The 14,900-nt window shown below is 41.6% G+C and overlaps 1 protein-coding gene across 3 annotated transcripts in view; it reads left to right on the forward strand.

Moving 5' to 3' along the window:
- LOC143035160 (divergent protein kinase domain 2A-like) overlaps positions 1-14,900 on the forward strand; it is a 37,789-nt gene that overhangs the window by 10,283 nt on the left and 12,606 nt on the right. For 2 of the 3 annotated variants that reach the window (XM_076201797.1, XM_076201796.1), the window contains exons 4-7: positions 4,536-4,717; positions 7,516-7,657; positions 13,975-14,145; positions 14,556-14,685. In XM_076201797.1, the coding sequence (XP_076057912.1) occupies positions 4,536-4,717; positions 7,516-7,657; positions 13,975-14,145; positions 14,556-14,685 (625 nt within the window). The remainder of the gene's footprint in view (positions 1-4,535; positions 4,718-7,515; positions 7,658-13,974; positions 14,146-14,555; positions 14,686-14,900) is intronic. The other variant, XM_076201798.1, reaches the window with a different exon arrangement.

The following is a 14,900-nucleotide window of genomic DNA, read 5'->3' on the forward strand; positions in this document are numbered from 1 at the left end:
TGTTAGAACCTTACCAGTTACTGTTATTTTGTGTTGAATAGAGGTTTGTTTTGGTGATTTAGGCTAGGGATAGGCAACCCTTGGCACACATGCAAAACCTGGCACATGAAAAGAAACTCAAAAAGGATAGTTATAGAAGAGATCTGAAAAAGAATAGTTTTCCACGCTGAGTGATAAATGTCTGGAACAAATTGGATGAGAAAATAGTATGTGCAAAAACCATTCAAGAATTTAAGAACAAACTAGATGCTGAGAGATACAAAGATGGGTCACTATGAGCATAGCTCCTTTCCTTTATAATACAACTAGGTAAATACACTAACAATTTTTCTCCGGTATGTGAAACCCAAACCCAGAGCTCACCTTAAAGAATTGCTAATAAATCTCAAACTACTTATTGTATGACTAATGGTAACTGCATACTGTGCTAGATGACAGATTGAATCCCCAGGAGGTGAAGGGAGGGAGGGGGCCCATACTTGTATGTAGGCCTGTAATTTTATTCTGTTGGTACATAAGAAAATTACCTTTCCTTCCCTATCCTCCTTCACATTTAACAACTCCTTAAAATACTCTGCCCATCTTCCTCTTACTGCCTTCTCCTCCATTATCATCTCTCCATCTGCACCTTTTACCTTTTCTTCCCTACTTGATTTGCCTCCTCTTCCTCTCTTAATTTCTTTCCAAAACATCTTTTTATTACTTTCAAAATTTTCTGTCATACTATTCCCCCATTTCACATCTGCTCTCCTCTTTGCCTCCTTTATCTTACACTTTACTTCTCTTTTCTTTGTACCTCTCATATGATTCCCTCATCCTATTTTGTAACCAATCTGTGAAAGCTCGCTTCTCTTCTACAACCTTCTTTGCTTCCTCATCCCACCATTCACTACCATTCTCTTTCTTTCCATCCTCCTTGTTCCACACACCATCTTTGCACACCTTATGACTACCTCCTTGAACCATCATCATTCCTCATCCACTCCTAGTTCTACTCTATCCTTCATTCCCTCCCACTTCTCTCTCAGCTTCTTCTTGTACTCCTCCCTTACTTTCTCATTTAAGCAGTTCACTCTAAGTACCTCCCTACCTTTTGTCCTTTTCCTCTTTCTCCATCTATCTCCCACTCTCAACTTACCTTCCACTAAATAATGATCTGATATTCCCCCACTCTCTCCCCTTAGAAAATGTACATCCTTAACTCTTCCTACCATACTCCTGGTTACCACTATATAGTCCATTAATGCTCTATCTACCACCCTTCCATCCACCACCCTCTCCCATGTGTACTTATGCTTGACTTTCTTCCCAAACACTGTATTTGCTATCATCAACTCTCTTTCTAGACACATCTCCACCATCAACTCTCCACTACGATTTTTTCCTGGAACTCCATACTTCCCAACTACTCCATCTGTTGGTTCATTTCCTACCTTAGAATTAAGGTCTACCAATACCACTACATTGACATTTCTCCCTAATCCCTATATGCACTCATTTAAATCCATCCAAAACCTTCCTTTCCTCTACACCCTTCTCACTACCAGGCTCATATGGACCTACAAAAACCCACATCTCCCTTCCCAGTTTCACCTTCATCCACATTAACCTTGAAGGAACCTCCTTCCACTCCAGTATATGCTTGCCTATCTTTTCACTTACTAGTATAACTACCCCTTCTCTCCCTCGTCCTCTCTTCACTCCTGAGAACCTTCCAACTACACTCCCAAACTCACACTCGCCCCTCCCTTTCAACTTAGTTTCACTCAATGCCAACACATCCATCTTTCTTTTCACAAACATACTGCCTATCTCTTCCCTTTTACTCTCATCTGTACCACATCCATGCACATTAAAAAACCCAAACCTTAGGGTACTGGTTGGAGAACTCCTAGACCTTCTTATACCTTTAATTTTTATAGGAATGTCCCCTTTGGGGCTACAGGGAGAAGGATGCATAGTCCTAATCCCCATCCTATTTTTGTCACCTCTTATGACTCAAGTGGGAAGACTTGGTGGCAGTATTCTTTCCCCCCACCACAGGGAGGGAAAGGTAGCTGCAGAGGGAAGTGCTAAGAAAATGACCATGATGAGTGAGGAAAATGGTGGAGAAATAAGGAAAGATGAAGTGAAGGCAGTTGTTAAGATGATGAGAGCAGGTAAGGCACCTGGGTTGGATGGATGTCATGGAGAATGTTTGAAAAAAGGAGGTACAGTGCTGGTGGACTGGCTGGTGAGGTTATTTAATGTTTGTTTAAGAGAAGGTAGAGTGTCGGAGGACTGGAGGAGTGCCTGTATAGTTCCACTTTACAAAGGAAAAGGGGACAAGTGTGTGTGTTGTAGCTTCAGAGCGATCAGCTTGTTAAGTGTAGCTGGGAAAGCTAATGGGAGGGTCTTGATTGAGAGGATTAGGAGAGGAACAGGAGTATATGGTGAGGAACAGTGTGGGTTTAGGATAGGTAGGGGTTGTGTAGATCAGATTTTTGTGGTAAGACAGATATGTGAAGAAGCCATAGGAAAAAGTAAGGATGTATTTTGGGTTTTTATGGATCTGGAAAAGGCATGACAAGGTAGACTGGATGGCACTGTGGGAGGTATTGCAAATATATGGGATGGGAGGAAAGTTGTTAAGAGTAGTCTAGAATTTTTACAAGAGTAGTAGAGTGTGTATTAGAATTAGAAATGGAGAGAGTGAGTGGTTTGAGGTAAAGGTGGGACATCAGGGATGTGTTATGTTGCCCTGACTGTTCAATATATACATGGATGGTGTGGTGCAAGAGGTAAATGCAAGGGTGGTGGGTCAGGGATTGGAGATGGTTAAAGAAAATGGAGAAAAATGGGAGATAAGCCAGATGTTGTTTGCTGATGACACTGTGCTTGTAGCAGGATCAGAGGAGGGATTGAGGAAGTTAGTGACAGAGTTTGGGAAGGTCTTTGAAAGAAGGAAGCTGAAGATAAATGTGGGGAAAAGTAAGGTGATGAAATGTACAAGGGAAGAAAGTGGCAGCAGACTGGAAGTGAGTATTAAGGGAGAAAGACCAGAGGAAGTGGATAGTTTTAGATACTTGGGTGTGAATGTGACGGAAAGGGAGGAGTGGAGGTGGAGGTAGAATGTAGATTGAGAGAAGCAAGTAAATGCCTTGGTGGATTAACTCCTTCGATACGATGATGCCTACGTAGGCATCATGAGGAGCAAGTGGCTACGCGAGGATGCCGATGTCGGCGTCTTGATTATATATATTGTAGTTGTACCTGCGTGACCCCCATACTCTGTAAATTGGCTTCATCATATTTTTCATGGTTATCAAAATTCATGGTTGAAAGAGAACGAGCAATAAAGCAGTAACTTTATTTTTTATAATGCGAGTATTATGACACAACATCGCACGTCTGGCAGCTAATGCTGCCCGAGAGATTTTGGCCCATATTGAAGGGGTTAAAAAGTGTAATGAGAAATAGACATTTGGGAATGGATGCTAAGAGGAGATTGAATGAAGAAGTGAATGTGCTGACAGCACTGTATGGGCCAGAAACATGGAACATAAGAGAGGAGTTTGAATGTGTTTGAGATGAGGTGCCTGAGAAGTATGGTCAGGGTTACTAGGCTAGAGAGAATGAGAAATAAGGAGGTGAGAAGGAGAATGGGGGTGGAAAGGGTGTTGGGAGATAGGGTTGATGAAAGAGTATTGGGATGGTTTGGACACATGGAAAGAATGAGTGAAGAAAGACTAGTAAAAGAGGTGTGGAAGGCAGATGTGGAAGGAGTGAACATGATGGGTTGACCTAGGATGAGATGGATGGATGGTGTAAAAGGGGCATTGAGAAAGAGGGGAATGTCAATTGAGGAAGGAAGAGAGAGGACAAAAGATAGGGGTGAATGGAGAATGGTTGTGTATGGATAAAGCTGTGATGTGTGATGCATGAGGTGGAGTGGATAGGGGATAGGGGGTGAGTATGTGTGAGAAATAAATTGATGCAGCCCAAAGGGATTTCTCCCCATCTTCTTTTTACTGCACGAGGGGACAGAGAAGGGGGGGCTTGCCAATTTAATGAAGTGGCTTTGCTGTGGATGTGCTTTGTCTTGTGCCACTGCTTCTGAACCAGGTCGATGGGCAAATGCAGGGATGACCCGTCATCCAGGAGGTGCCAAGATGCGAGGGAGGGAAGAGGGTGGAGGGGAGTGGAATATGTTAGGGATGGAATAGGTGGGAGTGGTTTTTATGCCTTTTTTTTCTACCTCTTTTATAAGGGGGGGGAAAGCCTTTGATATATGTATGTATGTATGTACATAAGAAAATTTTGTAGTAAAGATTTGGTTGATTTTTTTTTTTTTCCTCTTTGCATTTAGACATAAACAACTTTTTTTTATAAAGGAAAATGGATCAGGAGCCATTCATTGTATAATGATAACATCTATTTAAAGAAACCTGGTTGTGGGCTTATTATATGTTTGACAACCAGACTTCTGGTTGGAGTAGAAATAAGGTTATTAAAGTTGTCAATATGTATGTATATAATATATATATTTTTTTCAGGCCCCTTCAAAAGAAAAGTTTGCACTCTTGGATGCAGGACTTTGCGCTAACATGACTCCAAACAGCGGTTGCATCGGCATGTTATCAGCCAAAGATTCTTTCATCAATCGGCCAGATCTTATATCTAGCAAGAATTTAGAAAAGATATACCATATCATGCACACAAGTCACAAGGAAATGCCGTAAGTGTGATGAGGCAACCTTTCATTCCAAAATTCATCCTGAGAATGAAGGGGGCAGTGAAAAGGATTTTTATTGGTTTCAGATCTGGGTGAATTTTTGACTGAGCCATTCTGCTTCTGAGATGGGAAAGGCATTCAGTACAGATGGATGGATGGGGTGAAGGGGGCTTTGGGGAAGAGGGGAATGTCTGTTGAGGAAGGACGGGAGAGGACAGAAGACGGGTGAATGGAGAATGGTTGTATATGGATGATGTAGTGATGCATGAGGTGGAATGGGTGGAGGATGGGGGGTGAGGTAGTATGTGTGAGCAAAATTTGACACAGCCCGAAGGGATTTCTCCCCGTCTTCTCCTTTTCTGCATGGGGGGATGGAGAAGGGGGATTGCCAAATTAAAAAGTGGCCTTGCTGTGGATGTGCTGTGCCTTGCGACACTGCCTCTGACCCAGGGCAGTAGACAAGGTGTAGGGATGACCTGTCATCCAGGAGGTGCTAAGATGGGAGGGAGGGTGGAGGGGAGTGGAGTGTATTTTGGGATGGAATGGGTGGGAATGATTTTATGTCTTTTTCTTTTTGGCTACCTCCCTTGTAAGGGGGGAAAAGGCCTTGGTATATGTATGTATGTATTTATATATACATATATATTTTTTCTTTTATTTTTTTCCTTTTTTCTTTCTTTTCACTTATATTTCTTTTTTCATTATTTTCTTTTCTTTTCTTTCTTTTTTCATTCTTTTCTTTTCTCTTTTTGACACGAGTAGTGTGGTGGGACAGGAAGGAACCTTTATAAATAAGAAACCGGCCTCATACTGGGCTGATTCTTGCCAATCATTGTGAGTTTGTTTAAGTAGAAACAACTTTGGTTGCAATCTTCTCCTTTTTGGATATCCAAATGTCAAATTACCTTTGGGTCATATACTGAGTTTGCCCTCTCTTTGCATTCACTTTCTCATGACACAAAGGTAATTTGACATTTACATACATACATATACCAAAGGCTTTTTCACCCTTACAAGGGAGGTAGCCAAAAAACATAGGCATAAAATCAACTCCCACCCATTCCATCCCCACATACTCCACTTCCATTCAACCCCCTCCCTCCCTCTTATCTTGGCTCCTCTTGGATGACAGGTCATCCCTGCATCTTGCCCACTGCCCTGGGTCAGAAGCAGTGTTGCAGGATACAGCACATCTACAACAAGTCTGCTTCATTAAATCAGGCCCCCCCCACTCCCCCTGATGGGAAGAAATCCCTTCGGGCTCCATCAATTTATTTTTCACACATGTTCTCTCTCCCTCAGCTCCTCATTTGGATATTCAAAAAGCAGATTGTAATCAAAGTTGTTTCTACTCAAAAAGACTCACAATCATTGACAAGAATTAGCCCAGTGTGAGGCCAGTTTAAGATGGGAGGAACAACAAATTGGTTTTTTGAACGAGTGTCAGGAAGATATGTACTTTGATTTGTTACCCCTTTTCAATGGGAAAGGGCCTTGTGGTATATGTATGTATATGGCCCCATTGTGAACCAAGCTTGTTCTTTGAGTATACATACATATACCAAAGGCTTCTCCACCTCACAAAGGAGGTAGCTAAAAAAACAAAGGTACAGAATCCACTCCCACCCACTCCACCCCCACCCACCCCCATCCTTCTTGGCTGCTCCTGGATGGTGGGTCATTCCTGCATCTTGCCCACTGCCCTGGGTCAGAAGCAGTGTAGCAAGACACAGCACATCCACAGCAAGGCTGCTTCATTAAATCGGTGACTCCGTCCCCTAATGCAGAAATGGAGAAGACAGGGAGAAATCTCCTCGGGCTGTATCATTTTATTTTTCACACATACTCCCTCACCCCCCATCCCCCACCCACTCCCTTTCATGCATCACAAAATCATCCATACACAACCATTCTCCATTCACCCCTGCCTTCTGTATTCTCTCATCCTTCCTCAACAGACATTCCCCTCTTTTCCAATGCCCCTTTTACCCCATCCATCCATTTCATCCTTGGTCGAGCCCTCATGTTCACTCCTTCTACCTCTGCCTTCCAAACCTCTTTTACTAGTCTTTCTTCACTCATTCTTTCCATGTGTCCAAACCATCCCAATTCTCGCTCATCAACCCTATCTCCCAACTCCTCACCTCCTTAACCCTATCTCCCAACTCCTCACCTCCTTAACCCTATCTCCCAACTCCTCACCTCCTCATTTCTCATTCTCTTCGGCCTAGTAACCCATATCATACTTCTCAGGCACCTCATCGCAAAGACATTTAAACTCCTCCTCTCTTCCTCTTTTACATTCCAAGATTCTGCCCCATACAGTGCTGTCAGCATAATCACTCTTTCCTACAATCTCCTCTTAGCATCCATTCCCAAATGTCTATTTCTCATTACACTTTTTAATTCCCCAAAGCGTTTACTTGCTTCTCTCAATCTACATTCTACCTCCACCTCCACTCCTCCCTTTCCTGCCACATTCACACCTAAGTATCTAAAACTATCCACTTCCTCCAGTCTCTCTAATACTCATTTCCATTTTGCTGCCACTTTCTCCCTTGTACATTTCATCACCTTACTTTTACCCACATTTATCTTCAACTTTCTTTCGCACACCTTCCCAAACTGTCACTAACTTCCTCAATCCCTCCTCTGATCACAAGTGCAGTGTCGTCAGCAAACAACATCTGGCTTATCTCCCACTTTTCTCCATTTTCTTTAACCATCTCCACTCCCCAACCCATTACCCTTGTATTTACCTTTTGCACTGGCATTCTAGTATAATGTTACCTCCTTTGCAGGCTCATGATGTGTCCAAGTGTCAAATTCCTGGCCTTGATGGAAAAGTCCTTTGATTTAGATGACAACCATGTCGTCACCCAGGAAGAGAAGATGATGCTCTACACCACTCTTGCTGTTGCACCAGACCTTATGGTTCTTAAGGTAAAAGAACAGAAAATGAAAAGTAATTGAAAAATAGATAAATACATATATATATATATCAATGGCTTTTTCCCCCTTAAAAGGAAGGTTGCCACTCATTTCATCCCCATATACTCCACTCCCATTCACCATCCCTCCCTCCCTCTTTTCTTGGCTCCTCCGGGATGATGGGTCATCCTTGCATCTCACCCACTGCCCTGGGTCAGAAGTAATGCAGCAAGACACAGTACATCCACAGCAAAGTTGCTTCATTTAATTGGGACTCCCTTCTCTGTCCCCTCATGCAAAAAAAGAGAAGACAGGTAGAAATCCCATTTCACATCTGGTTTCCTCTTTGCCTCCTTTATCATATGCTTTATTTAAATGAGTGCATAGAGGGATTAAGGAAAAATATCAATGTAGTGGTATTGAGAGACCCTAATGCTAGGGTTGAAAATGAACCAATTAACTGAGTGGTTGGGAAGTGGAGTTCTAGGAAAAAATCATAGTGGAGAGTTGATGGTGGAGATGTGTCTAGAGAGTTGATGATAGCAAATACAGTGTTTAGGAAGAAAGTCAAGCATAAGTACACATGGGCGAGGGTGGTGGATGGAAGGATGGTAGATAGAGCATTAATGGACTATATAGTGGTAACCAGGAGTATAGTAGGAAGAGTTGAGATGTACATGTTCTAAGGGAAGAGAGTGGGGGAATATCAGATCATTCTTTGGTGGAAAGTAAGTCGAGAGTGGAGGATAGATGGAGAAAGTGGAAAAGGACAAAAGGTAAGGAGGTGCTTAGAGTGAACAGCATAAATGAGAAAGAAAAGGAGTGCAAGAAGCTGAGAGAGGAGTGGGAGGGAGTGAAGGATAGAGTAGAACTAAGAGTGGAGGAATGGTGATGGTTCAAGGAGGGAGTCACTAGGTGTGCAAAGATGGTGTGTGGAACAAGGAGGATGGGAGGAAATAGAAGGAAGGGTAATGAGTGGTGGGATGAGGAAGCAAAGAAGGTTGTAGAAGAGAAGAAGTGAGTATTCACAGATTGGTTACAAAATAGGACTAGGAAATCATATGAGAGGTACAAAGAAAAGAGAAGTGAAACATATATAAATAAGTATATATAAACGAGTGAATGTTCTAACACATTGGTAAGATAGACTGAAAATCCCACTATTGGAGAAAAGAAAGATATTTAAAGATACATATAATGCGATCACTTCAGCTTGGTTTTACAGGGGGTGGGTTAACTTAATTATACTAAGAGGAGATACATAAGAGGTTTGATTTACAAATCACACTGTAACTACAGAAGAAAAAATTTTGTGTCCTCCATGATCAAACCACCACCTAATTTTAATATTTCAAAAGGACAATGGTCCCCTGACGCTATTACCAGTTTGGCTGTCAACAATATTATATGCCAAGTTGTCTGCCCAGACGTGAACCTACCACATGTCACACAAACATTTGACCCTGGGTCGGTTTGACCTTGGGATCATCATGACCTAGGCTCAAACAGACCATGCACTAATATGCTCAAACAGACCATGCATTAATATTCTTACTTCCCCATGTCTCCTTTATGTATCTTCTCTTAGTATGTTTAAGTTAACCCACCCTCTATAAAACCATGCTGAAAAGGATCACAGTTAGTGATCACAATATATGTATCTTCAAATATCTTCCTTATCTCTGATAGTGGGATGTTCAGTCTATATAAATAAGTAGATGAAAGTAATGTTTGTACAAAAATATGATTATGACTGATGTTTTTGAATTGCAGTTTTTGTATACATGGAAACAAGTGGGTGGGGGATGAATTAGTGGTTGGTTGTGTGCCTTGGCTAGCTTCCTCTCATATAAGGGAGAAGAGGCCTTTTGGTAAATACGTACATACATATACCAAAGGCTTTTTCCCCCTTACACGGGGGGGTAGCCAAAAAGAAAAAGGCATAGAAATCACTCCCTCGCATTTTCATTTCCCATATATTTCACTCCCCTCCACCCTCCTCCCTTCCTCCTATCTTGGCACTTCCTGGATGACGGGTCATCCCTGCATCCTGTTCACTGCCCTGGGTCAGAAGCAGTGTCACAAGACACAGCACATCCACAGCAAGGCCGCTTCATAAATTCGGCGACCCCCCTCTCCGTCCCCTCATGCAGGAAAGGAGAAGACGGGGAGAAATCCCTTCAGGCTGCGTCAAATTTTTCCTCATACATACTTCCTCAGCCCCATCCCCCACCCACTCCCCCTCATGCATCACAGCCTCATCTATACACAACCCTTCTCCATTCACCCCTATCTTCTGTCCTCTCCTGTCCTTCCTCTACAGACATTCCTCTCTTTTGTAAAGCCCCTTTTGCCCCATCCATCCATCTCATCCTAGGACGCCCCCTCATATTCACTCCTTCCACCTCCTCCTTCCACACTTCTTTTACTAATCTTTCTTCACTCATTCTTTCCATGTGTCCAAACCATCCTAATACTCTTTCATCAACCCTATCTCCCAGCTCCTTTTCCACCCCTGTTCTCCTCCTCACCTCCTCATTTCTCACTCTATCTAGCCTAGTAACCCCTATCATACTTCTCAGACATTTCATCTCAAACACATTCAAACTCCTTCTCTCTTCCTCTCTCATGTTCCATGTTTCTGCCCCGTACATTGCTGTTGGCACAATCACTCCTTCATATAACCTCCTCTTAGCATCCATTCCTAGATGTCTATTTCTCATTACACTTTTTAATCCACCAAGGCATTTACTCGCTTCTCTCAATCTACATTCTATCTCCACCCCTACTCCTCCCATTCCTGTCACATTCGCACCCAAGTATCTGAAACTATCCACTTCCTCCAGTTTCTCACCCTTAACCACTTCACTACGGGACTTAAATCTCGCGGGCAGCAGCCAATGCCAGCCGTACGACGTGTCGTAATAATACTCGCATCATAAAATATAGTCACGGCTTATATCGATCGTTCTCTCTTTCACCCGTGAATTTTGAAAACCACAGAGAATGGGATTTAGAGCAGATTAGGGAGAATGTAAAAACACAGGGGCGACTACAATAAAAATAATCAAGACGCCGATATGGCAGCGTCGCGAATCCACTTGCTCCTCATGACGCCTACGTGTGTGGCACCGTATAGAAGGGGTTAATGCCCACTTCCAGCCTACTGTACATCTCATCACCTTACTTTTGCCCACATTTATCTTCAGCTTCCTTCTTTCACACACCTTCTCAAACTCTGTCACTAACTTTTGGTAAATAGATACATACATATACCAAAGGGTTTTCCCCCCTTACACAGGTGGTAGCCAAAAAGAAAAAGGCATAGAAATCACCCCCACCCATTTCATTTTGCATATATTCCACTCCCCTCCACCCTCCTCCCTCCCTCCTATCTTGGCACCTCCTGGATGACGGGTCATCCCTGCATCCTGTCCACAGCCCTGGGTCAGAAGCAGTGTCGCAAGACACAGCAATCCACAGCAAGGCCGCTTCATAAATTCAGCAACCCCCCCTCTCCGTCCCCTCATGCAGGAAAGGAGAAGACAGGGAGAAATCCCTTCAGGCTGTATCAAATTTTTTCTCATACATACTTCCTCACCCCCCATCCCCCACCCACTACCCCTCATGCATCACAGCCTCATCTATACACAACCCTTCTCCATTCACCCCTATCTTCTGTCCTCTCCTGTCCTTCCTCTACAGACATTCCTCTCTTTTGTAAAGCCCCTTTCGCCCCATCCATCCATCTCATCCTAGGACGCCCCCTCATATTCACTCCTTCCACCTCCTCCTTCCACACTTCTTTTACTAATCTTTCTTCTCTCATTCTTTACATGTGTCCAAACCATCCTAATACTCTTTCATCAACCCTATCTCCCAGCTCCTTTTCCACCCCTGTTCTCCTCCTCACCTCCTCATTTCTCACTCTATCTAGCCTAGTAACCCCTATCATACTTCTCAGACATTTCATCTCAAACACATTCAAGCTCTGTGGTGGGGGAAAAGAATACTGCCACCAAGTATTTCCACTTGAGTCGTAAAAGGCGACAAAAAAGGGACAGGGGATGGGATTAGGAGTCCTACTACCTGTAGCCCCAAAAGGGGACATTCCTAAAAAAGAAAGAAAAGCCATAAGAGGGCCTGGGAGCTCTCCAACCAGTACCCTAAGGTTTGGGTAAATATATTTTATATATTTTAGGCCAGGGGTTTGCAACCTGGGGTTCACAGGACAGTTTCCAGGAATACTTAGATGACTAACAAAAGATTACTTAAACATTTAAATCTACAGAGAGAGTGTAACAGGGTTGCTACATAAGATGGGGACTTAATACATGCGAGAAATACCTTAATGGTGATTTCTTTGTTTTATTAAGAATATGATCTGGCAATTACAGTTTGGGATGTCAGGTGAGATAAGGTTTCCCACCTAGGCTCCCTACTAGACAAAGGGAGAGTTTCCCCAGTCTCCTCTGCTAGGTCCCCGACCTAGGCAGTCCTACTGTCACCTCCTTGACCTGGACAGCCCTATGCCGGGTCGGTGACACCGGCAGTCCTATTCTATGATGGGCACAGCTGTCCTTATAAGTATGAGAGGTGCTGTTGTTGTGGGTTGTCATATGGGAGATGTGTTAGTTATAAAACAGGTGTTATTTCCTGACCCAGGGCAGTGGCCAAGATGCAGGGATGACCTGTCATCCAGGAGGTGCCAAGACAAGAGGGAGGGAAGAGGATAGAGGGGAGGAGTATGTAGGGGATGGAATGGATGGGAGTGGTTTCTATGCCTTTGTTTTTTGGCTACCTCCCTTGTAAGAAGGAAAAAGCCTTTGATATATGTATGTATGTAGTTCCTTTGTATGGGGTTTGATTATATGAATTGTGGACATGGCTGATATGGTGTATATATTGAAGTTACTGTAATGTAATTGGGTTAGGTATGAGAAAGTGTTCAATGGGTATGTCAGGTGATATTAGGCATCTTGTGTTGGTGATGCTGTGGGAGCGTTATGTTTGTCTTACTTTGCATTATTGAGTCAAGCTGTTTTATGATTGGGGAATTTGTGATGTATGCAAGATTGGGGGTCTTGTTAGAGATGAGTACCATCTTGTATATGTGTGGATCATGTGCATGGTTGGTGATGGTTAGTGAGGGTTACAGAGAGAACATTGTATATTGTTTTTGATGTTAATGCTTAACTGATAAATTAATTACAATTTAAATCATTTGATATCCACTGTGATGATGTTGTATATTTGATTAGTCTTAATATATTACCATTCTATATTCTGTGTCAGGTTAATGGTGATACGGGTCAGTTGTCTGATGACTCTCAGAATATGTAACATGAAAAAAGTTGAGAACCCTTGGTATATGTGATGGGGGCAAACCAGCTTCAGCTGTCAGGCCTTGCTGTGAATGTACTATACCTTGCTGCATTGGTTTTGAACCGAGTTGTAGGCAGGAGGCAGGGAGGGCCCTTCATCCACAAGGAGCTAAGATTGCAAGGACAACAAATGGGTGTTAGATGAGTGTAAGGTGGGGGAAGGGTGGATGTGTGCCTTGGATGGGCCACCCACCTTAAAAGTGTTTTTGGTGTATAAACATATATACAGATAAGGATGTATGGTTATGTAATATATATATATATATATATATATATATGTATATATATAGATATATATATATATATATATATATATTATATATATATGTATATATATATATATATATATATATATATGTATATATATATTATATATATGTATATATATTATATATATGTATATATATATTATATATATATATATATATATATGTATATATATATTATATGTATATATGTGCTGTGTCTTGCGACACTGCTTCTGACCCAGGGTGGTGGGCAAGGTGCAGGAATGACACGTCATCCAGGAGGTGCTCAGATGAGAGGGAGGGTGGGAGGGGTGTGGAGTGTATTTAGGGATGAAATGGGTGGGAGTGTTTTTATGCCTTTCCCTTTTTGGCTACCTCCCTTGAAAGGGGGAAAAAGCCTTGGTATATGTATGTATGTATATATATATATATATATATATATATATATATATATATATATATATATATATATATATATATATATATTTTTATATATATTTATATATTTGTTTATATATATATATATATATATATATATATATATATATATATATATACATATGTATATATATATATATAAATTTTCTAATGAGATTTTGCAATTTGATATTTGGCTACCCCCCTGTGTAAGGGGGAAAAAGCCTTTGGTATATGTATGCATGTATGGAATTTGATATTCAGTAATTTTCCTTTGCAGTTCCTCACTAAAGCCAATGTTAATGTTGGTTTTCCACACTATGTTGGCTCCTGTGGGAGAGTGGGTGTCATGGAAGGCGACATGACGCCGCTTAGAAACTTCCTCGATGAGCCATTCAACATCAGAGCTTCCCTTGGGGCTCAACTACTTACAATGGTTGACGACTTTATGGTATGTAGGAATTTTTTTCTTGGCTTTTTCTCATTTTCTTTTTATTTTCCTTTTGTTCTTTTTTCCATTTCTTTTCTTTTTTCTATCTTTTTTTCTTTCCTTTTCTTTTATCTTTTCTTTTCTTTTTATTTTCTTTCTTTTCTCTTTTTTTTCATGGTGTGAGGTCAGACAGCATGACACCATCATGCCTTGATTGTGAGGAGTGTTCCACTTCCATACGTAGTCACTCCACCTTGTGGTTAAAGACTGATTAGTTTAAGAAATAAACATATATTTTCCATTTATATATTTGTGTTTATCTAATGAAATCTGAAGGTTAAAGATACCTCAATTTGTTTCTTAATGCTGATAAAAACTTCCATTATCTTGTTGTTATTCACATTATTAGAAGAATGTTTTCTTTCGCCAAGGAGGATGATCCAGAATGGTACTTATTTTACACCGACTGGAGCTTTGACCAAATTTCAGTGGACAAGGAAGGGGAATTGGTCATGACAGACATGACAAAAATGGCCATTGTCGATAAGGGACTCTTTAAGGGTAAGAGTTTTTTTTTTTTTTTACCACAACTTCCTCTTTTTGTCTTTGGTCAAGACCAACTTAATACCAAACTAGAAATATTTATTTACAACAGAAAATTATGTCAACAGGAGACCTATTGATCCATAATGAGGACAGATGCCAAATTGTTTAGATTTTATGTAGCTGTGGGGGTAGATCATTTATGGCTGTCAGACCCTGTTGTGGGGGTGGTG

The sequence above is a fragment of the Oratosquilla oratoria genome, chromosome 18 (genome assembly GCF_046742065.1).
Source record: "Oratosquilla oratoria isolate Oo_2021 chromosome 18, ASM4674206v1, whole genome shotgun sequence".
In the NCBI taxonomy this organism is placed as follows: Eukaryota; Metazoa; Arthropoda; class Malacostraca; order Stomatopoda; family Squillidae; genus Oratosquilla; species Oratosquilla oratoria.